This window comes from Budorcas taxicolor, chromosome 18 (genome assembly GCF_023091745.1).
Source record: "Budorcas taxicolor isolate Tak-1 chromosome 18, Takin1.1, whole genome shotgun sequence".
Lineage (NCBI taxonomy): Eukaryota > Metazoa > Chordata > Mammalia > Artiodactyla > Bovidae > Budorcas > Budorcas taxicolor.
Window position 1 is genome coordinate 57,219,587 of NC_068927.1, and position 20,915 is coordinate 57,240,501.

General features: G+C 57.8%; 2 protein-coding genes across 4 annotated transcripts in view; both read left to right on the forward strand.

Annotated features, from left to right (window-relative positions):
• Positions 1 to 99: 99 nt before the first annotated feature.
• On the forward strand, positions 100 to 6,537 carry PRRG2 (proline rich and Gla domain 2). 3 transcript variants are annotated; one of them, XM_052656422.1, is made up of 8 exons: positions 100 to 166; positions 734 to 796; positions 1,571 to 1,741; positions 2,266 to 2,441; positions 2,608 to 2,647; positions 4,141 to 4,276; positions 5,170 to 5,239; positions 6,045 to 6,537. In XM_052656422.1, the coding sequence occupies exons 3-8, from the start codon at positions 1,657 to 1,659 to the stop codon at positions 6,144 to 6,146; spliced, it is 609 nt and encodes a 202-aa protein (XP_052512382.1). In that variant the 5' UTR covers positions 100 to 166; positions 734 to 796; positions 1,571 to 1,656; the 3' UTR covers positions 6,147 to 6,537. The 3 variants fall into 3 exon arrangements, with proteins under 3 accessions (XP_052512382.1, XP_052512383.1, XP_052512381.1); XM_052656423.1 differs by having other exon boundaries at positions 1,645 to 1,741; positions 5,102 to 5,239; XM_052656421.1 differs by having other exon boundaries at positions 1,645 to 1,741.
• Positions 6,538 to 6,895: 358 nt separating this feature from the next.
• The window catches only part of PRR12 (proline rich 12), a 29,523-nt gene continuing 15,503 nt past the window's right edge, over positions 6,896 to 20,915 (forward strand). The window contains exons 1-6 of the mRNA XM_052655730.1: positions 6,896 to 7,431; positions 8,930 to 9,042; positions 10,004 to 10,165; positions 10,254 to 13,573; positions 14,064 to 14,730; positions 16,628 to 17,055. Coding sequence (XP_052511690.1) covers positions 7,346 to 7,431; positions 8,930 to 9,042; positions 10,004 to 10,165; positions 10,254 to 13,573; positions 14,064 to 14,730; positions 16,628 to 17,055 — 4,776 coding nt within the window. The 5' untranslated portion in view covers positions 6,896 to 7,345. The remainder of the gene's footprint in view (positions 7,432 to 8,929; positions 9,043 to 10,003; positions 10,166 to 10,253; positions 13,574 to 14,063; positions 14,731 to 16,627; positions 17,056 to 20,915) is intronic.

Here is a 20,915-nt window from a genome sequence, read left to right on the forward strand (position 1 = left end):
AGGGTTCCGGCCGGTGAAACTGGCGTGAATAGGGGGCGTGCTTAGTAAACACTAGGCGTTTCCCTGGGCGGGCAATTTCCTGCTTGTTCCTAGGCTTTGCGTCTCTTCAAGCCTGTGTTTAAGGACTAACCACTTTGCCCAGAAATTGAAAAGCCCGCTTACCAAAGTATGTATCATCCACTTTTCTGCCGCAAAAGAAGAAACAATAGAGAAGGGACGGCTCCTCTGTCCCCACTTTGTAAATGGAGCAGTTGAGAAATCGGAAGTCAAAGCCCTTCAAATTGTCTCAGGAAGCAGGAATTTACTGCGGCATACCTACCTATCTCTAGGGACTAAGGCATACGTTTCCCTCCAGTTTCTAGATTACTAGATATCTAGATGTTCATTTCCCTAGCTCAGCCTGGCGAGCTCTCTTGGGGTGGGGAGGGAGGAAATTATAGGAGGGAAGGGGAGGAGGCGCCTATCCAACACCCTAAGTGTCCCCATGGTGTCAGGAGACCCAGGCTCTCTATGGGGCTCTGGACGTTATACCCTTAATTATAAGGTCCCTTTCTCTATTTATGTATTTTTTCATAAGGTCCCTTTAAATACTCTGTCCCTTACCTGAGTCCCGCCCAGGGCAGGTAATAAAAAACCCCGCCCCTCTTGCCTGGAACCAGGATTGTGCCGGCTTTAATGAACAAAGTACCCTCTCGTTCCTCTCCCCTCCCCTCTCCCCTGCCCCTCTTCACAGCTGGCCGCAGTTAGCCGGGGAGGCCCCGATTAAGGAGAGGACAGTGCTCACAAGTCTAGGCAGGTAAGTGGATGTCCCTGGAGGCAGAGTTTGGCTTGGGCACCTTGGCGACCTGGCTGTTGGAGCCCCCAAATCCAGGAGTCCAGGATCATTGCCCCCTCCCTCAACTGCTGGATCCCAGGATATGCCCCTCTGGTTTTACTTCTTATATACTCTGATTCTGTGGGTGGAAAGGTTTCCATGGTACGCAGGCGGTAAAGTATCTACCTACAGTGCAGGAGACCTGGATTCAATCTCTGGGTCAGGAAGATCGCCTGTAGATGGGAATGGCAACCCACTCCAGTGTTCTTGCTTGGGAAATCCCATGGACAGAGGAGCCTGATGGGCTACAGTCCATGAGGTCGCAAAAATGTCAGACACGACTGAGCGACAAACGCTGTAGGTGGATGTGGCAATGGGCACAGAGAGATGGGTATACATGGAGATTATCAGGAAGAAAGGGATCCAATCAATGGACGTGCTTACGAGCGCCTGCTATGTGCCCAAACCCATGCTGGGTGCTGCATGAACAGCTGGGAAAAAGATAAGCTCCTGGCTCTGGTCTCTGGAGGGACACTGCATTTGCTGAAATCCTGCCTCTGAATCTTGCAAACTGTGAACTTGGGCAAGTTCTTTTTCTTCTCTGTGCCTCAGTCTCCTCCTGTATCAAACGGAGATAATAATAGCACTGTGATGAAAATGAAACTGAGTTGATAGAGGTAAATGACCTTGAACAGTCTCTGGTCCAGATTACAGGCCACGTAAGTGTCTGCTCTTATTATAATTCATGGACCACAGAGTCTGATCAGGGAGACCTGGCCTCATTCTTCAGTGGCTGAGGCACTTCTCATCTAACCACACCTGGTTCCTAGTGTCCACAAAATATGAGGGGCCGCCCCTCTGTGCTGCTGCTATACCTGGGATTGGCCACCTGCCTGGACACCTCACCCAGTGGGAAGCAAGGCCGAGGTGAGTGTTGGGGGGAAGAGCCAGCGTCCAGGCACCAACACCCACCTTCCTCTGGCCCAGGAGAAACCCTGGCTCCAGTCGCCTCCTCCCCAGGACCCCATAGTCTCCGTCCCCTTAAGTTCAGGCTCCTTCATGTCCCCAAGGACTTCCCTGTAGTACAAACAGGAATGAATCTGTGTGCAATTCAGCAGACCAGGGTTCGATCCCTGGGTCAGGAAGATCTTCTGAAGAAGGGAATGGCAATCTACTCTAGTATTCTTGCCTGGAGAATCCCATGGACAGAGATGCCCGGCGGGCTACAGTCCGTGGGGTCGCAAAGAGTCAGATACAACTGAGCGACTCACACACACACACACACACACACACACAAACATACATGTGTCCTCAGTCCTAGGATACTTCCGTTTTCTGTCCCTTATGTCTTTTGGGTTGCCCTGGAGGCTCAGACGGTAAAGAATCTGCCTCCAATGCAAAGAGTCAGACACAACTGAGTGACTAATGCCTTGTGTGTCTTTTGGGCCTAGAGGTCTTCCTGGACTCCCCAGAGGCGCAGAGCTTCCTGGGCAGCCGTAAGCGTGTTCCAAGAGCCAATTACTGGGACCTGGAGTTGTTCACGCCAGGGAACTTGGAACGGGAGTGTCAAGAGGAGATATGTTCCTGGGAAGAGGCGCGAGAGTACTTTGAGGACAATATTCTGACGGTGAGGACCTAGGGTCCCCAGAGGAGTCCCCTCTAGGACCTGGGGGTCGGGTCCTGCCCCTCAACTCCCTCTGCCCTCCTGCCTCAGAGATCAGGGCGGGCTGGTCTGGGGGTGTGGAATCTTCCAGTTGATGCTTTTCAGACTTCCCTCTTCCTGCCCATTCAAGGATCGCTTTTGGGAGAGCTACATCTACAATGGTAAAGGAGGTGAGTTGGGAGAGCTCTGTCATCCTGTACAACTAGGGGAAGGCTTTAGCCAGGAGGCTGAACCACCATCCCCCACCCAAAACTGGCTCCCTCCAGATTCCAGGCTCCCTGAGTTCCTGGAGGGAGTTGTCAAAGAAAGCCCTTCCTCTGAGACTAGAGCCCTTGCCTCAGAATCCCACTATACCTCACTGGGGGGAGGTCCCCTGTCCCCAGGAAGGGGGACAGTTGGAAGGAGAGGTTACAGCCCTGAGGCCTCAGACCCAGAAGCCCCGGCCCACCTGAGCCCATCTTTGGAGTCCAGAGCTTCAGCAGCTTGGTTGCTAAGGGGGTTGCTCCCTAGCAACGGGGCTGGGGTAGGCCAGTTGTTGGAAGCCTGTGTGTCTTCACCTGCCGGATCACCCCAGGCCTAACCCCAACCCCTCCTCTGAGTTCTGAGGCCCCCGTGGTGGCTGCAGCCTTGTTGCTAAGGGGGGGGGGGTGCTCCTTAGCAACCAAGCCTGGCCAGGCCGGACCAAAGAAGCCAGCAGCACTCACTACCTGGTTGGTTCCCCCTCCCCCACAACTCCATCCTGGCTTTGCCCTGGTTGCTAAGGAGGCCTTCTCCCTAGCAACCACACCTAGCCAGGCTCAGGACCCAAGGCCTCCTGCCCACAGGAGGACCCCCCTCCAGGTACCAGGCATCTCACCCCCCTAGTGGCTTGGTTGCTAGGAGTGTATCCTTAGCAACAGGCCCTAAGTCTGGGCTAGAATCCTCACATTGGTTGCTAGGGGAGGTAACTGGTTTGCTACAGGCCTATCAAGGCCTGGTGGCTTCTTGAATCTACCTGAAGTGTGTCTGAATCAGGAAGCGCCACCTTCTGAGTGCAGCTTTTTGCGAAGAGGGCTAAAAGCCTGGGGTTTACTGTTTGAGGAAAGTTCCCCCCAACCCAGTCCTAAAGGAAGCTTCCTCAGCAGCAAGACGTAGCAAGGCCTCAGGAAGCCAGGGTCCTCCCTGTGCCCCACCCCACTTTTCCTCAGATATGAAACCTTGATTGCTAAAGGCACTTCACCTTAGCCAAGGGTCCACATGAGTCCTAAACCCCATCACTCTGTGACTGAGGGGGGATGTCCGCCTTGACAGATGAGTTTTTCTGACCTGTCTGGTGAGGCCCCGCCCCTCTGTGGGCGGGTTGGTAAAAGGGACTGCATTCCAGAGGGGACAGGTTTGCCAGATAAAATACAGGATTGCTCCCCGCCCTACACCCCCAGTTAAATTTGAATCTCAAATACACAGGGATAATTTTTTTTTTTAGTATATCTCATATATTCCATGAGACATACAAAAAAGTTACTCATTGTTTATCTAAAATTCACATTTAACTGGGTCTCCTCATTATTATTTGCTAAAATCTGGCAGTACTCAGCATGGGGGCTCAGAAAATTGTCTATCTGAACTCCCTACTTTAACTAAGTATGTCAACTGCAAACAACCCCCACCCCTCCACCCCCCACAGGACGTGGACGAGTGGATGTCGCAAGCCTGGCTGTGGGGCTGACAGTAGGCATTGTGCTCATCATCCTGGCCGGCCTAGGAGCCTTCTGGTATCTACATGGCCGTCGGGGCCGCAGGCAGCATTCCTGTCCTCAAGAGTAAGAGGGCTTTGGGGGCTTTAGAGCTTTAGAGCAGGGTGAGCAGGGGAGGGAGGGTCATCCTAAGGAGACGGACCAAATCGGGGGCAGGTGGGTACTGCTGAAAGATCTGAGGAGATCGTCCTGTGAAGAGTCTGTGAGATTCTGTGTCTGGTTGCGGCATCTGATTATATCCACAGTGCTTGGCACCAAATAGGGAGTCCGTCAATATTTGCTGCCTCGCTGTCTTTGCAGTACCCGGTTTACCAGTGACCTTCATCCTGTGGATGTTGTATCTGATGAGGCTTCAACCTGTGGTCTGTGGGTGTCTGTGGGATGTCAGTTTCTGGGGTGACAGGATGAGGCTGTCTTTGTGTGTGTGTCCGTGTGAGTTGTCTAGGTGTCTCTTTCTCAGTGGCAGAGTGTCAGAGAGTGCTCGAGCATCCGTCTCGAAGTGGAGTGGATTTGGAGGTTTCCAGGAAGAGTTTGTGGGAAGAGTGAATCTGGGAAATTTGCGCCTGAGTGTTTCTCTGTTGTGTCTGTTTCTTGTGTGTGTCTGCCTGCTTCTCTGCAGGGCTGTTTCTCCATGACTCTGCCTGTATTGGGGCACATGTGTCTGTGAATAAGCCTGTCTCAGCAACTGTTGATTTCTGTGCCTGCTTGTCATTGCGTGGTGCTTTTCTGTGTGCAGAGTTCGGTTGAAGGTGACCCTCTTTTTCCCTGGTCTATCTCCCTTACTCTGTCCCCCTACCACCCTCAGAGATTCGGTCTCCCTAAGTCTGACCTTTTCCCAAGGCTTTCTCTCCTGTAGGTTTCCCCTGCTAACAGTGCACCTTCTGTCCCCAGTGTCGAACTCATTAGGCCCCTTAGCGATCTGAGCCCGCAGACGCCCCAGCCTCCACCCTCACCTCCAGGCCTCCCGACCTACGAGCAGGCGCTGGCTGCCTCAGGGGTGCACGACGCACCTCCGCCCCCCTACACAAGGTATGGGGCTGGGCTTCGGCCTGGGGGCGGGGCGCAGAGGGAGGGCACGGCCCGGGGAGGGGCGTGGGCTTAGGGGCGGGACTTAGAATTTTGAGCTTATTATCCAGGGAGAGACTTGGAGAACGGAGGCGTGGTCCAGCCGCGCGCGCGTGTGCGTGTGTGTGTGTGTGTGTGTGTGTGTGTGTGTGTGTGTGTGTGTGTATATGTCTGGTATATTATAGGAGGGTGGGTCTTGAACCCAGAGGGTCCGGGATTGGCTGAGACACGTGTGTGTGTGTGTGTGTGTGTGTGTGTGTGTGTGCGCGCGTGTGTGTGTGTGTGTGTGTGTGTGTGTGTATGTCTGGTATATTATAGGAGGGTGGGTCTTGAACCCAGAGGGTCCGGGATTGGCTGAGACACGTGTGTGTGTGTGTGTGTGTGTGTGTGTGTGTGTGTGTGTGTGTGTGTGTATGTCTGGTATATTATAGGAGGGTGGGTCTTGAACCCAGAGGGTCCGGGATTGGCTGAGACACGTGTGTGTGTGTGTGTGTGTGTGTGTGTGTGTGTGTGTGTGTGTATGTCTGGTATATTATAGGAGGGTGGGTCTTGAACCCAGAGGGTCCGGGATTGGCTGAGACACGTGTGTGTGTGTGTGTGTGTGTGTGTGTGTGTGTGTGTGTGTATGTCTGGTATATTATAGGAGGGTGGGTCTTGAACCCAGAGGGTCCGGGATTGGCTGAGACACCCAGGGCGGATCGGAGTGGTCTTGGTTGATGGGGCAAAAACAGCCGGGCCTTTGACTCCGCTGTTATCCCTCCCCCTGCAGTCTCAGGAGACACAGCTGAAAAGCGGCTTCGGAGCGGAGCAGGGGTTCTCTGAACCGTGCCCCAGATTCGCACCGGATTCCGGAAACCCCCAGGCCTCTTAAACTCCGGAGCTGAGCTCGGAGGGGTGATGGGAGTAGGGGTCGTCCGGCCCGAGGCCTACCCTAGCACACGTGTTTCCGCTGCGTACGGATACACGCAAGTTCCCAGGCAACGTGTTCCCGCGTCCCGGCCCCTCGCAGGCCTCCACGGTCTTCTGACCTGGGGGTATCCGCCAGCCCCGCCCCCGGGGTAGGAGTGAGTGAAAACTCGGACCCAGAAGCGCAGTCCGGGTGCGAAGACTCGCATGTGAGAGGGTGTGACACGGCCATCGCCCTCAGTGTCACGGACCACGGACACGCAGAGACTCGTTTGTGCACACGCGTGTTTCCCTGCGCTCCCCCTGCGCGCACAGGGGCACTTTGCAATCCAGGAAAAGATGGGGGGGGGTGCGTATTGCAAGCGGGCTCGGTTGGGGGCAGGATCGCGCTGCACCTGGGGGACTGGAGTTGAGCTCTTTCCCCAAATAAAAACATCTTGGAAAAGAGATGCAAGAGTGAAATAATGCAAAAATTAAAAAGAAAATCAAATAAACTGAACTGCGTTCCCAGGCGCGTCTGCGCACGGCGGAGCTGGCTTTCTGTACAAACGCTGCACCCTACACCCCCAGGCCCTGCTAGCGCCCTGTGTCTGCCTCTCTCTCTCTCTCTTTTTTTTTTTTTGCATTTGCACGGGATTGTGGGAGGAAGCGGAGCGCAGCCAGACACCCCGCCGCCCGCCCCCCCTTCCCCTCCCCCCTCCCCCAGCCGCCTTGTGCAAAGATGGCTGCACCGTGAGCGCAGAGGAGGAGGAGGCGGCGGCGGCGGCGGCGAGAGCGAGCACCCAGAGCCCGCACCCACCCCGGGGCCGCCCGGGACGCCCCCTCCTGAGCGCGCGCCCCCCCTTCTCTCTTGCAAGGGCCGGGGCAAAGGCGGAGACAGCGGGGTCCCTCCTCCCCCCTCTTTCGCTCCAGGGGGAACCCCCCTTCCCCCCTCCTTGGCTCGGCGGCTGCACCCCCTCCCTTGCCCGCCCCTCCGCCCCTGTCCCCTCCCTCCCCCGCCCGGGGCCTTCCCGGGCCTTCGGCGGCTGCAAAGAAAAAGAGAGAGAGAGAGAGAGAAGGGGAAAAAAAAGCAACAGCGGAGGGAGAGGCGGCGGAGGAGAGCGCGCGCGCGCCCCCTCCCTCCCCCCTCCCTCCCCCTCCCCCAATTTCCACCGCGGCCAATTCATGGACAGGAACTACCCCAGCGCCGGCTTCGGGGACCCGCTCGGCGCCGGGGCGGGATGGAGTTACGAGAGGTCAGCGAAAGCTAGGTAAGGAGCCGGGGGTGGCCTGGAGGAAGGGGCCAAGGGGTGGGGGCCCAGCCCGGCCGGGCCCGCCCGGCTACGCGTGCATCGCAAACTCCCCTCCGGCTTGCAAGGGAGCGGCCTTCCTCGGTTTGCAACAACGCCGCCGCCCCAGTTTGCAAATTGCAAACTCCGCCAAAGCCAGCTTCGGCATGCAAAGAGAAAGATGCAGCGGGGAAATGGGGGTGCAAAACAATTTCAGACCGAGAGGCCTTGGGAAGGTGGGAGGGACTGGCGAAGCAAGGCCTGGATTTCCCCCCATCCTTGGATTCCCGGCTTGCTGACCCCTCCCCCTCGCGCCCCAGGCTCTACTCTTGCAAAGGTGGGAAGGAAAAGAGAATCAGAACGCAGACCTGGGGGGCGCCCCCCCCCAGATCCTATTGTTCCGGGACTGCGCGAGGCCGCGCTACGCGGGGGCCCCCCCAGAAATTCCGCGAGCTGAGTGGGCACGGGGCCCCGCCCCCTTCCTAAGCTGGGGTTCTGTGTATGTAAGGGGGGGGGGTCCTGGCATCAGAGACACGCCCCCTTGAGCTCCCCCACCCGCAGAGAGAATCCTAGTTGATGGGGAGGAGTGGAGTGTTTGACCTCTTGAGTCGGGGCCATGGATGGGGGCCGCTGCATAGAAAGACGAGGCTGTTTCTCCAGTGTGTGATTGTGTGTGTGAGCGTGGGCCTAAGCGTACATAGCTGGCAGCCAGTTCACCTGCGAATCTGCCCCTTTTCTGCTGTTCGTGTCACGCCCTCACTCTTTACCTGCCCCCTGCCCCCCTCCCCCCACACACCTGGGTTTCCCAGCCTGGCAGGGCAGGACCCCACGTGAGTTAGTATTTTCCATGTGGGACTCCTCACTCTGTATATTTCCCCACGAGTGAGTTGAATACTGGTTTGCACACATACCTGGCCTTGCACGGGCCCATGCATCTGAACCTCAACCCGGGGGATGGACGACGTTCATGTTCACACTTGTACCTGGTACTTTCCCGGAGTCCTATCCTCTCCCCACCTCCCCCATCCCTGCTGTTGGGGAACAATCTGCTGCTGCCCCTGGCTCGGTTTGCACCATTCGTGAGGTTCAGGGCCTCTGTTCCCACGTGTCTGAAGAAGAGGGGGCGTCCCTCGGGGGTTGGCCCCAGGGCTTTGTGTCACCTACAGGGTGGGGGCCCTGGGAGCAAACTCCCTGTTTTCAACTTAAGACACTTTTCCCTGACTCTTCAGCCTGTCTGTCTCCTTCCTGTGCATGTCTGTGAGGCTCTCTGGGATCTATTTACTGGGGCTCGAGTGGGGACCATCTTTGAAGTTGGGGACCCCGATTCCCTTGTCTTTCCTTTATGGCCCAAGGTTCCTGAGGATAACCCCCAGTCAGCTGGAAGATTCTCCCGAACTCCCTGGGGGATTTGCTGAGTTCCTCACTCCGAGGGCAGCTTCGGAGGAAACCCTAACACCTCCCTCCCCCCCCTACCCCCCAGCTTGGTCTATGGCAGCTCCAGGACCTCACACCCCGAGACGGACATCTTACACCGCCAGGCCTACGCGGCCCCCCACCCACTGCAAAGCTATGCCACCAACCACCACCCGGCAGGTACGGCCCTTGTCCCGCCCCGCCTGGCCCTCCCTCCGAAGCGGCTGATTGGCTGCTGAAAGTTCCACCCTTCCTAATTGGCTGTGCCCTCCGTCCTGGCTCGCCCCTTGCCTTTTCTTCCCTGATTGGTTGTTCTGAGGCCGGTCAATTTCTCGCCGGATTCGTCCGCCCCCGTTTCTGGTCCCGCCTCTTTCGCTCCAATTGGTCCGGTCCTCTCAGCCCCCAAATCCCACCTTCTCTTCCAGGCTTTTCCGCCTCTCCAGCCCACCCCGGTGCCTTCCCTCTGGATTTGTCCATCCTCTTGGTTCCCTGAATTCTTTCTTCCTGATTCCCTTTCTTCCTGATTGGCTCCGATTCTTGGACCTCCCCCTCCTCCCTTAGATTTGCCTGATTCTTCTGTGACCGGGCCTCTAGTACCTCGGATTGGTTCTCCTTTGATCCTGCCGCTTCCTTTCCTAAATGGATCAGCAACCAGACTGTTGTCCAGTTTGACCCTACGACCCTCTTGGTTGGCTCCTTCCCTTTATCCCTACCCCCCCCCCCCCCTTTTTTTTTAAATCCGGACCCTCTCACTTGGACTCAACCCATTTCGACTTGTTCTCTGGTTCTTCCAGTGGCTCCAGTATCACCCCATCTCTTCCCCTTCCTTGTTAGAATTGCCTAACTCCTTTGCCCTCCCTTGGACGGTAGGAACTCTCTGTTTCTCCCACTTTTTTTCACTTCTGGATATTTCTACTCCTTTGTCTACCTTTCCCCTCCTGGGCTCCCTGCCCTTAGGATTGCATCCTATTCCATCCTGCTTACTGTCTCCTTGTCTCTGCCTACTTTCTCCTCTTTGAATCTGCACCTTCCATCCAACCCCCTTTCCTGACCCAACTTGCCTTTGGCTTGCTCTTTTCCCCTTTAAACCTTGCCCTATCCCCCACCTAGCTGACTCAACCCCCGCCCCAACCCTTGCCAGGCCTCTCTGGACTCTTCGACACTGGCCTCCATCACGCAGGCTCAGCAGGGCCCGACGCCTCCGTCATGAACCTCATCTCGGCCCTGGAGTCCCGGGGCCCCCAGCCTGGCCCTTCTGCCTCCTCTCTCCTCTCCCAGTTCCGCAGTCCTTCCTGGCAAACAGGTAAGCCCGCTGCCAGCCCAGGAGGGCCAGGGTGGGGCTGGCTTGTGGTCGACTCTCACCTGTGGTCTCCTCCCTCATTCATCCCTAGCCATGCACACGCCAGGCCCCACGGAGCTCTTCATCTCAGGCGCCCTGCCCGGTTCCAGCACATTTCCATCCTCCTCCGCCCTGTCGGCTTATCAGCACCCGGCTTCCTTTGGCAGCCGCCCCTTTCCAGTTCCCTCTTCCCTCAGCCTCCAGGATCCCCCATTTAGTCCCCCAGCTAATGGGCTCCTGTCCCCTCATGACGTGCTGCACCTGAAGCCCTCGCAGGCACCCACGGTGCCCTCCTCGCTAGGTTTTGAGCGCCTGGCGGGGGGTGGTGTCCTGGGGCCCGCTGGTCTTGGCCCAGCCCAAACCCCACCCTACCGCCCTGGTCCCCCAGACCCACCCCCACCTCCTCGCCACCTCCCGACTCAGTTCAACCTGTTGGCTTCCTCTTCCGCTGCCGCTGCTGCTGCTGCTGAACAGTCCTCTCCACAGCTCTACAACTTTTCGGGTGCTGCTCCCGGCCCGCCGCCCTCCGAGCGGGCCCTGCCCCGCCAGGACACCGTCATCAAGCACTACCAGCGGCCCGCCAGTGCCCAGCCCCCCCCACCCCCACCCCCAGCCCATGCCCTCCAGCACTACCTGAGCTGTGGAGGCAGCTACGCCTCCATGGGCCATCGGGCCAACTTGGCCTGCAGCCCGCTGGGCGGTGGGGAACCCTCCCCTGGCGCTGGTGAGCCTAGCAAAGCTGGGCCCAGTGGAGCCACGGCCGGGGCATCGGGCAGGGCTGCGGGCCCTGAGGCAGCCGGAGGAGGTGGGGCAGGGGGTGGCGGTGGAGGTTACCGCCCCATCATTCAGTCGCCTGGTTACAAGACGGGCAAAGGTGGTTATGGGGCAGCTGCGGGCAGTGCCAGTAGGCCCCCACCAGCCCGTTCAACCGCCACGCCCAAATGCCAGAGCCTAGGTGGGCCAGCAGCGGCCTATGCCACTGGGAAGGCCTCGGGGGCTGGAGGGGCCGGAGGCCAGGCCTATTCCCCCGGTCAGCCCCAAGGGCTTCTAGGACCCCAGGCCTATGGGCAGGGGTTCGGAGGGGGTCAAGCACAGGACTTGAGCAAAGGCCCTAGCTACTCAGGGGGTCCCCAGCAGCCCCCGAGTGGTCCTCCGCCTCCTGGCCTAGCCACGTGTCAGAGCTATTCCCCAGACCAGCTGCAGGGGCAGCTGTACGGGGTGCAGGGTGAACCGTACCCGGGGCCAGCTGCCCACTCCCAGGGTCTGCCCACGGCCAGCCCCTCGCTCAGCTACAGTACTGGCCATTCCCCAGCACTCTCGGGCCATGGAGGCGGTTGGGGGCCCAGCTCCCTGGGGGGCGGCGGAGAGGCCAGCCCTTCTCACATCATCCGCCCGCTACAGTCGCCACCTGCCCCTGGCCGCCCACCCGGAGTCGGCTCTCCAGGAGCCCCTGGCAAATACCTGAGCTCCGTCCTGGCCTCAGCCCCGTTCCTGGCACCCCCAGGGGCCAGCAGCTATGCAGCTGGAGCAGGTGGCTACAAGGGCAAGGGGGACGGCTCCGAGCTGCTGGCGGGCCCTGGTGGGCCTCCTGCTGAGCGCACGGAGGATGAAGAATTCCTCATTCAGCACCTCCTCCAGGCGCCCAGCCCCCCGCGGACCTCAGGGGCAGATGGCCTGGTGGGCGAAGACGGGGCGGCAGATGCTTCCAAGGGACTTGGGGGGAGTGGTGGGGCTGGGGGTCCCCCAGGCACACCCTATGAGCTGGCCAAGGAAGACCCCCAGCGGTACCATCTGCAGAGCGTCATCCGGACCAGCGCCAGTCTTGACGAGGGTGCCACCGCAGCCCTGGAGCTGGGCCTGGGGCGGCTGAAGGAGAAGAAGAAAGGGCCGGAACGGGGTGGCGAGACCCCCGAGGGGCTGGCCACCTCAGTTGTCCACTATGGGGCAGGTGCCAAGGAGCTGGGGGCCTTCCTCCAAAAGAGCCCTCCGCCCCCGCAACCCACGGCCCAGTCGGCCCAGTCTGCCCCCCATGGCCTCCTCCTAGAGGCAGGGGGCCCCGACCTCCCTCTGGTGCTGCCGCCCCCTCCTCCCCAGCTGCTCCCCTCGGTCCTCAGCCACGCTCCCAGCCCCTCCTCCAGTGCTCCCAAAGTCGGCGTCCACCTCCTTGAGCCGGCCACGCGAGATGGGGCACCCCAGCCGCCCCCGCCACCTCCCCCACCCCCACCGCCCATGCCCCTCCAGCTTGAGGCCCACCTCCGCAGCCATGGCCTAGAGCCTGGTGCCCCTAGCCCCCGTCTGCGGCCGGAGGAGAGCCTGGAGCCGCCTGGTGCCATGCAAGAATTGCTGGGGGCCCTGGAGCCGCTACCCGCTGGGCCCGGTGACACTGGTGTGGGCCCACCCAACACCGAGGGCAAGGATCCCTCCGGTGCCTACCGCAGCCCCAGCCCGCAAGGCACCAAGGCCCCCCGCTTCGTGCCACTCACCTCCATCTGCTTCCCTGACTCCTTGCTCCAAGACGAGGAGCGCAGTTTCTTCCCCACCATGGAGGAGATGTTCGGTGGAGGGCCGGCGGATGACTATGGCAAGGCTGGGCCGCCCGAGGACGAGGGTGATCCCAAGGCGGGCACTGGGCCGCCCCCTGGCCCCCCTGCTTATGATCCCTACGGGCCCTACTGCCCTGGCCGGGCATCTGGAGCCGGCCCCGAGACTCCGGGCCTGGGCCTGGACCCCAACAAGCCACCCGAGCTGCCCTCCACAGTCAACGCTGAGCCTCTGGGCCTGATCCAGAGCGGGCCGCACCAGGCAGCCCCCCCGCCCCCGCCTCCCCCTCCGCCACCGCCACCCCCTGCCTCGGAGCCCAAGGGAGGCCTGACCTCGCCCATCTTCTGCTCTACCAAGCCAAAGAAGCTGCTCAAGACGTCCTCTTTCCACCTGCTGCGGCGCCGCGACCCCCCCTTCCAGACGCCCAAGAAACTGTATGCCCAGGAGTATGAGTTTGAGGCCGACGAGGACAAAGCCGACGTGCCCGCCGACATCCGCCTCAACCCCCGGCGCCTGCCTGACCTCGTGTCCAGCTGCCGCTCCCGCCCGGCTCTCTCCCCGTTGGGTGATATTGACTTCTGTCCACCCAACCCAGGCCCGGACGGCCCCCGGCGTAGAGGTCGAAAACCCACCAAGGCCAAGCGTGATGGGCCGCCCCGGCCCCGCGGGAGACCCCGGATTCGCCCACTGGAGGTCCCCACCACTGCCGGGCCAGCCTCAGCCTCCGCACCTGCTGATGGGGCCAAGAAACCTCGGGGCCGGGGCCGGGGCCGGGGCAGGAAGGCCGAGGAGGCGGGGGGCACACGGCTGGAGCCCCTGAAACCACTGAAGGTGAGGGGGAGTGAGACCATGATGCCTGGGGGTTGGGGCCACATTTAAGGTTTTTGGGCAGGATGGAGAATGTGGTATGAACTAACTCCCAGGAGAAAATGAATCAGAGGGCTCAAACTCCAGAGTTCCATGCTTGGAGAGATCTAAGAGTTGAAATTTGTGTGTCCAGAGGGAGGCTGGGAGTTAGTGCTTGTTTTCTTAGGTTTTAGGTCCCGCAGGACTATTGACTGTGGTAGTCCTGGGTTCCTGGGTCTTGTGGGAGGGGGTCAGTGAGTAATGGGGGAGGAATATCAGTCCTGTCATTCTGGAATCTGAGCAAAAGGGTCTGTGGGCTTGCGTTCCAGGTCTGCAGGCTGAGAATGCTGAGAATTTGAACTTCATAGTCTTAAGCAGGGAGAGGCCTGGGGCCCCAGACTCCTGAGTCAGAGGGAGGAGGGAACTTAGGGGCTGGGACACGTGGGCTCTGACTGCCCACTGCCCCCACATCTAGATCAAGCTGTCTGTGCCCAAGGCCGGCGAGGGTCTGGGAGCCTCCTCGGGTGATGCCGTGTCGGGAGCTGACCACAACAGCCTGGACTCCAGCCTCACTCGGGAGAAGATCGAGGCCAAGATCAAGGAGGTGGAGGAGAAGCAGCCTGAGATGAAGTCTGGCTTCATGGCTTCATTCCTAGACTTTCTCAAGTCAGGCAAGCGCCATCCACCACTCTACCAGGCTGGCCTGACACCCCCGCTCAGCCCCCCTAAGAGTGTGCCGCCCACTGTGCCGGCCCGGGGCCTGCCTCCCCAGCCCCCCACCGCCCCCACTGTGCCACACCCCCCACCCGCCAGCGCCTTCGGGCTCGGGGGCGCGCTGGAGGCCGCAGAGAGCGAGGGGCTGGGGCTCGGCTGCCCTTCGCCCTGTAAGCGGCTGGACGAGGAGCTGAAGCGGAACCTGGAGACCCTGCCCTCCTTCTCCTCCGACGAGGAAGACTCTGTTGCCAAGAACCGGGACCTCCAGGAGAGCATCTCCTCAGCCATCTCTGCTCTCGATGACCCGCCGCTGGCCGGGCCTAAGGACGCCTCCACTCCGGATGGGCCCCCCTTGGCTGCAGAGGCTGCGGTCCCCGGGCCACCCCCGCTCCCGGGGCTCCCCAGCGCCAGCAGCAGTGGCACACCTGGTAAGAGCTGGGAAGGGAGTCTGTGGGGGCAGGCCAGGGATTCCCCAAGATTCAGGGCTCAGGTCTGATGGTATAGATTACACACTGGTCAGCATAGGTTATAAGTGATGGGGACAGGTGGGTGACAGGGTCGGAGAGAGCCTTTAATACTGATGAGGGGACATGGGATGTGAGAAGACCTCTAGGGGTTAGAGATTTATGACAGAGGACAGAAGAGGGTCTAGGAGAGCAGACAGACTTGCAGAGGGTTGGTTAAAGAAACATGCATCAACAACGACTAGTCAGATTGTGGGGTGTGGGGCATCAGGAAAGGCTAGGGGTACAGTCAGGTCTGAATGGCATTCAGTCCTGAGAGGGCGTGTTGGACAAAATTTCAGGGGCTTTGATAGGGGCATTGGGGATGAAAGAGATGAGGTTTGGGGGAGGGTGTTTGGAGCAGTGAATGAGGAGGCTTGGGTGCTCAGAGGAATCTTATGGAATGGTGACGTCTTCTGGAAGGTGGGAAATGGGGAGTAAGTGAGAGACTAAAAGGAAAGCATCGGGGAAGAGATGGGAAACACTGGCAAGTTCTATGCAGAGTGTCTGGATCGGCTGTAATGGGAGAGCATCGCAGGAAGAGAGGGCCTTGGAAGGGTCAGGAAGGCTCACAGCTAAGGACCCAAGGATGGATCAAAAGCAGTTTGAGGAGTCAGGAGATCTCAAGGTGTTGGGCAGGGCCGGTGGGGATGTTTCAAATAGCATGGGTGTTTAACAGGAAAGAGGGCATTGGCAATTCGAGAGTGAAGAGCAGGCTGAGGAAAGGAAAGCAAAGGGGAGAGCTTGGATAGAGGAGGATGACATCTCTGAGCAGATAAGGAACAGGTATACAGAGGGGATGACCCAAGAATCAGGAGGGACACTAACGAATGGAAAGTAAGCACAAGACTGGGGCCTCAAAACAGCAAAGGTAATTCTGGACTACAGTGGACTCTGGGAGCCCATTTCAGGGGCTCAGAATCCCCACTGGAGTTTCAGGGAGGGGTGCTGGTGTGGCAGAAGGATTGCTGGGGAGTTGAGTGGCAGTAAGGAAGGAGCCGAGGGGCTGTTGGCACAGGGAGGGACATTCGGGGACAAGAGCAGAGGTGCTGGGATGGCGAATGCTATTCAGAGACTGGGGGGCAGGGCAGGGCCAGATTTGTAGGGGTCAGGCTAGGGAGCCAGGAGGGGGCTTTGATGGGACCAGAGAGGCCTCCTGGCCATTGTGGTAGGGGACACTGAGTAATGCAGAACTGCCCTATGACACTGGGGGTCTGCGGAGACCGGGGGAAGATGACCAGAGTGGCGTGTCTGCCTGAGTGCCTAGTCGATCAGTCATGTCCGACTCTTTGTGATCCCCTGGACTGTAGCCCGCCAGGCTCCTCTGTCCATGGGGATTCACCAGGCAAGAATACTGGAGTGGGTTGCCATGCCCTCCTCCAGGGATCTTCCCAACCCAGGATCAAACCCAGGTCTCCCGCGTTGCAGATGGATTATTTACCATCTGAGCCACCAAGGAAGCCCATTTGGACATTGGAAAGAGGAGTTAAAGGAACGGGGGCTTCTTGTGGGTGTCAGGGGACGGGGTGGGTGTTGAAGGTCAGGGAGAGGACAGTGAGTGGGTCAGACAGGACCCTCTTTGAAGGAGGAGAAAGGGCAACAGAAGAGGAATGGGAAGGAGATGGAGGGGGGTTGGGGCCAGAGATGGTTGTTAGGTGAAGAGCTCAGTTTGATCAGGAGGGATGTTGGGGTACAGGGCAGGAAGAGGACTGTGTTGGGACCCCCCCAGAATAGGCTGAGAGACTTCACCGTCAGCAGGTAACAAGTTTGGTGGGGTGTGGGTTGAGGGGGTGCTCCAGCCCTGATGCCCCTCTCGCCCCAGAGCCCCCGCTGCTGGAGGAGAAGCCCCCGCCCTCGCCGCCTCCCGCCCCGACACCGCAGCCGCCGCCCCCACCGCCAGTCCTGCCCTCTCCACCCCCGCTGGTGGCCCCCGCACCCAGCTCGCCGCCGCCGCCCACTCCAGCCCCGCCGGCCCTGCCGTCGCCACCTGCCCCCGCGCCGCCGCCGCCGCCGCCGCCGCCGCCGCCGCCGGCCACCGCGCCCCCGCCGCCGCCCCCGGAGGAGCCCGCCGCCCCGTCCCCCGAGGACCCGGAGCCACCAGACGCCCGGCCCCTGCACCTGGCCAAGAAGCAGGAGACGGCGGCCGTGTGCGGGGAGACGGACGAGGAGGCGGGTGAGAGCGGCGGGGAGGGCATCTTCCGGGAGCGCGACGAGTTCGTCATCCGCGCTGAGGACATCCCTTCTCTCAAGGTGAGCCCCCCCCCCCGCCCCGGCGTCGCGGGGGACCAGCGAGCCTGCTGCCTCGGCTGCTGGAGCGGAGCGTTCGCTGAGCGCTTGTTGGATGACAGGCCCGGTGCTGGGGGCTGCATGTACCGCGGTGGCGGGGCCTGACCCCCTGCACCTCCTGAGACCCGTGGCGGGGCAGGCGGATGGGACCTGCTGGTCAGTGTGGAGAATCCCGGCCTCTGAGCTGTTACTCGGGTGTGTACGCGTATGTCAGCGGTAAATAGGGTGAAATGATTGTTGGCAGTTGTTCCACATACTCTTGCTGTGAGTGTTAGGGTCATACTGAGGAACAAAGCTGAAGCGGGAGCTTCTAACACAAGCTGACGGGTGCTGTAAAGGCTACTTGTCACTTATAGATGGAAAGGTGAGGTATTGATGTGACCCGTACCTTTGAAAACACACACCTGTACAGTCACAGCTGATGGTTTGGGAATGCCTGTGTGTCAGGCCACATCTTAAGCCCTTTTTTTGTTTCTTTTGGCCGCACCATAGGGCATGTAGGATCTTAGTTTTGTGACCAGGGATGGAGCCTGTGCCTTTTGCAGTGGAGGCAGTCTTAACCACTGGAACACCAGGGAAGTCTGTTAAATACTCTATATACACCAGCCCATTTACTACTTCCAGTTACTTTATACAGGGATTGGAGCACTATGACACACACACACGCGCGTGCACACACACACACACACACACACACACACACCACCCCCCCACACCTGGTTTTGGAAATTAAATTTTATTGGCGCGTGGCCCCACCCATTTATTTACATATCATATACATAGGCCGCTTTTCCCATCCAATAGCAGAGTGGGGTATTTGCAGCAGAGCTGAGCTGACCCACAAATCCCAAAATAACTTCTTGTCTACTTCCTAGAGAAAAAGTGTACTGACCTCTCCTGTGGTCATTTGTTCATTGAATAAGGTAATTGCATCAGAGGGTTAATGTCAGTGCTTGATAAAAGTTTCCCTGGTGGCTCAGAGGTTAAAGCGTCTGCCCCTAATGCGGGAGACCTGGGTTCGATCCCTGGGTTGGGAAGATCCCCTGGAGAAGGAAATGGCAACCCACTCCAGTATTCTTGCCTGGAGAATCCCATGGACTGAGGAGCCTGGTGGGTTGCAGTCCATGGGGTCACAAAGAGTCGGACACGACTGAGTGACTTGACTTACTTTTGATAAGGGTAGGTGAATTCAGATGCCTGTGTGGTGCTTCTCACAGGGCATGGGCTAGAAGGAGTTCTCAGTAGGTCAGCAAGCCATGATGGCCCTAGTCAAGATACCAAAGGCTAAGTAAAGCCATTCTTCATGTTGGTTACTGTCACTGACTGGATATTCACTAGGGGGCAGGAACCATGTATCTTAACTTTAATTTCACCTTGGGTGTTGTTTCTTGTCGGTTACAGATAGAGAGGTTGTGGAATGCATTCATTATAAAGATAGACACTATTATTATACTTTGTTACTAAGAGTGTGTTTCGGGAGATGAGCTTAATGTGCTTTTTCCTATGTTGTTTTCAATTTATTTTATTATGGAAAGAGTAGAGCAAATAGACCCCACTCTAGTACTCTTGCCTGGAAAATCCCATGGATGGAGGAGCCCGGAAGGCTGCCGTCCATCGGATGGCTAAGAGTTGGACACGACTGAGAGATTTCACTTTCACTTTTCACTTTCATGCATTGGAGAAGGAAATGGCAACCCACTCCAGTGTTCTTGCCTGAAGAATCCCAGGGATGGGAGAGCCTGGTGGGCTGCAGTCTCTGGGGTTGCACAGAGTCGGACACGACTGAAGCGACTTAGCAGCAGCAGCAGCAGCAGCAGAGCAAATAGAGTAGGGGGGCTGTGTGTATCCATCACTCAGCTTTTACCTTAGCGCCTTTTTGTTGGTCCTGCTTCCTTTCCATCCTGGCATTCTTTTTCTGCTCCTTTCTTTTTTTTGGGCCACACATCGCAGCATGTGGGATCTTAGTTCCCCAACCAAGCATCAAACCCATGTTCCCTGTATTGGACATGCAGAGTCTTAACCACTGGACCACCAGGAAGGTTCCACCATTCTACCTCCTCCGCCCCATCCCGACAATCCCAGGCTCTGTGTCTTCTCACCCATTGTTTTATCGTCTTCATATCATGGTATTTGATAACATACAAAAGAACATTCACAAGAGATATGTAAGTGGTAAAGCAGAATGAATGCTCGAGTGACCTCTCACATCCCCACCCCTCCTCCAGCGATGGGACCATTCCCAATGCCTTGAGTCTCAGTACCCTCCCCGCCCTGTCCTCCCACCTCCCTCACGATCGTGCTCACTCTGCTAGTGCCCTGTGTACATCGTTTCATTTGATGTCAAGATTTCTGAGACTCTTTGGCCATCAGCTGGGACAAGCGATGATGTCAAATGAACAGCAGTGATGGGAACTGCTACCAGTTCTCAGGGGATAGGATTTTTTTTTTTTTTTTGGTTTATTTTTGGCTGCACTGGCCTTTCTTTGCTGCACGTGGGCTTTCTCTAGTTGTGGCTGTCTTGTTGTGGAGCATGGGCTCTGGAGCTCAGGGTCAGCAGTTGTGGAACATGGGCTTAGTTGCCCCGTGACATGTGGGATCTTCCTGGACCAGGGATCAAACCCGGGTCCCATGCATTGGCAGGTGAATTCTTTTTCTTTTTTTTTTTTGGCAGGTGAATTCTTAACCACTGGGCCACCAGGGAAGTCCAGGGGTTAGGATTCAGGATACATCACATTCAGGATTTAATTTTTTTTTCTTCTTTAATCATGATAACTGATACATATCATGAAGTTTATCATTTTAACCATTCTTTTTCCTTGGGGGAGGGCCATGCCACACCATATGTGGGATCTTAGTTCCCTGACCAAGGATTGAACCCACGCAACCCCTGCAGTGGAAGCACTGAGTCTTAACCACTGGGCTACCAGGGAAGTCCTCGTTTAAACCATTTTTAAGTGTACCATTCAGTGGCATGAAGTGTTTTCACATTGTCATGCAAACCATCGCCTCACTTGTAAATTTTATCTTTATAATCACTTTTTTTATAAGGATTACTATCCTTCTTTTACAGGGAAGGAAACTGAGGCTCAGAGCATTAAAGTGGCTTTTCCAGGCTTTTGCAGCTTGGGACCTGGATACAGTTACTGGCTCTGGGAGCCCACACTCTCAGCACCAGGGTCAGCTGTTCTCTGGGTATTGGAATTCTAGCAAACACTGGTAGTGCCTCTGGGCACCCAGTACTGGACCAGATGAACCAAACTCTGGGACCGTGACCATCCTCAGTATACAGATGAGGAAATTCACATTCAGGGTGAGGGAATCATTTGGCTGGCGAGTGCCAAGCCAGGATTGGAGCCAGGGCCATCTGATACCATCTCCCAGCTGGCATGGGGCAGGGAGGGGGCCAGCCAAGGACTCAGATGCTTAAAATACAACTCGGGTATGTGTTCTGATGGGGAACTCAGAGCACCAGGATTGAGCCACTCTTGCAGATGAGGACTTGTTCGTGTCTCTGGATTCCAGGTGGGCTGGCAGCATGGTTATTAAGAGCCCAGCTTTGGCGCAAAACTCATTGTCTTGAATCTGTGCCACTTCCAAGCTGGACTAGGGTTTGACTGTCCTGAGCCTCAGTTTCCTCATCTGTAAAATGGGAGCTGACTGTGTTAGAATTCCTTCATATAATGCGAGGACTCAGGTTTTACAGCCTGTCCGGTGTTCTGACTGTGGGTGGCGTGTCGAAAGCACCCTGTAAACTTTGCTTCTGGGACTTCCCTAGCGGTCCAGTGGTTAAGACACCACACTCTCAGTGCAGGGGCCACAGGTTC

Bases quoted from the DNA above. Each gene is read 5' to 3' on its own strand.
- PRRG2 (XM_052656422.1), top strand. From the start codon at position 1,657: ATGAGGGGCCGCCCCTCTGTGCTGCTGCTATACCTGGGATTGGCCACC. The intron at 1,742-2,265 runs GTGAGTGTTGGG...TTTTGGGCCTAG, and splicing joins CAGTGGGAAGCAAGGCCGAG to AGGTCTTCCTGGACTCCCCA. The intron at 5,240-6,044 runs GTATGGGGCTGG...CTCCCCCTGCAG, and splicing joins CCTCCGCCCCCCTACACAAG to TCTCAGGAGACACAGCTGAA.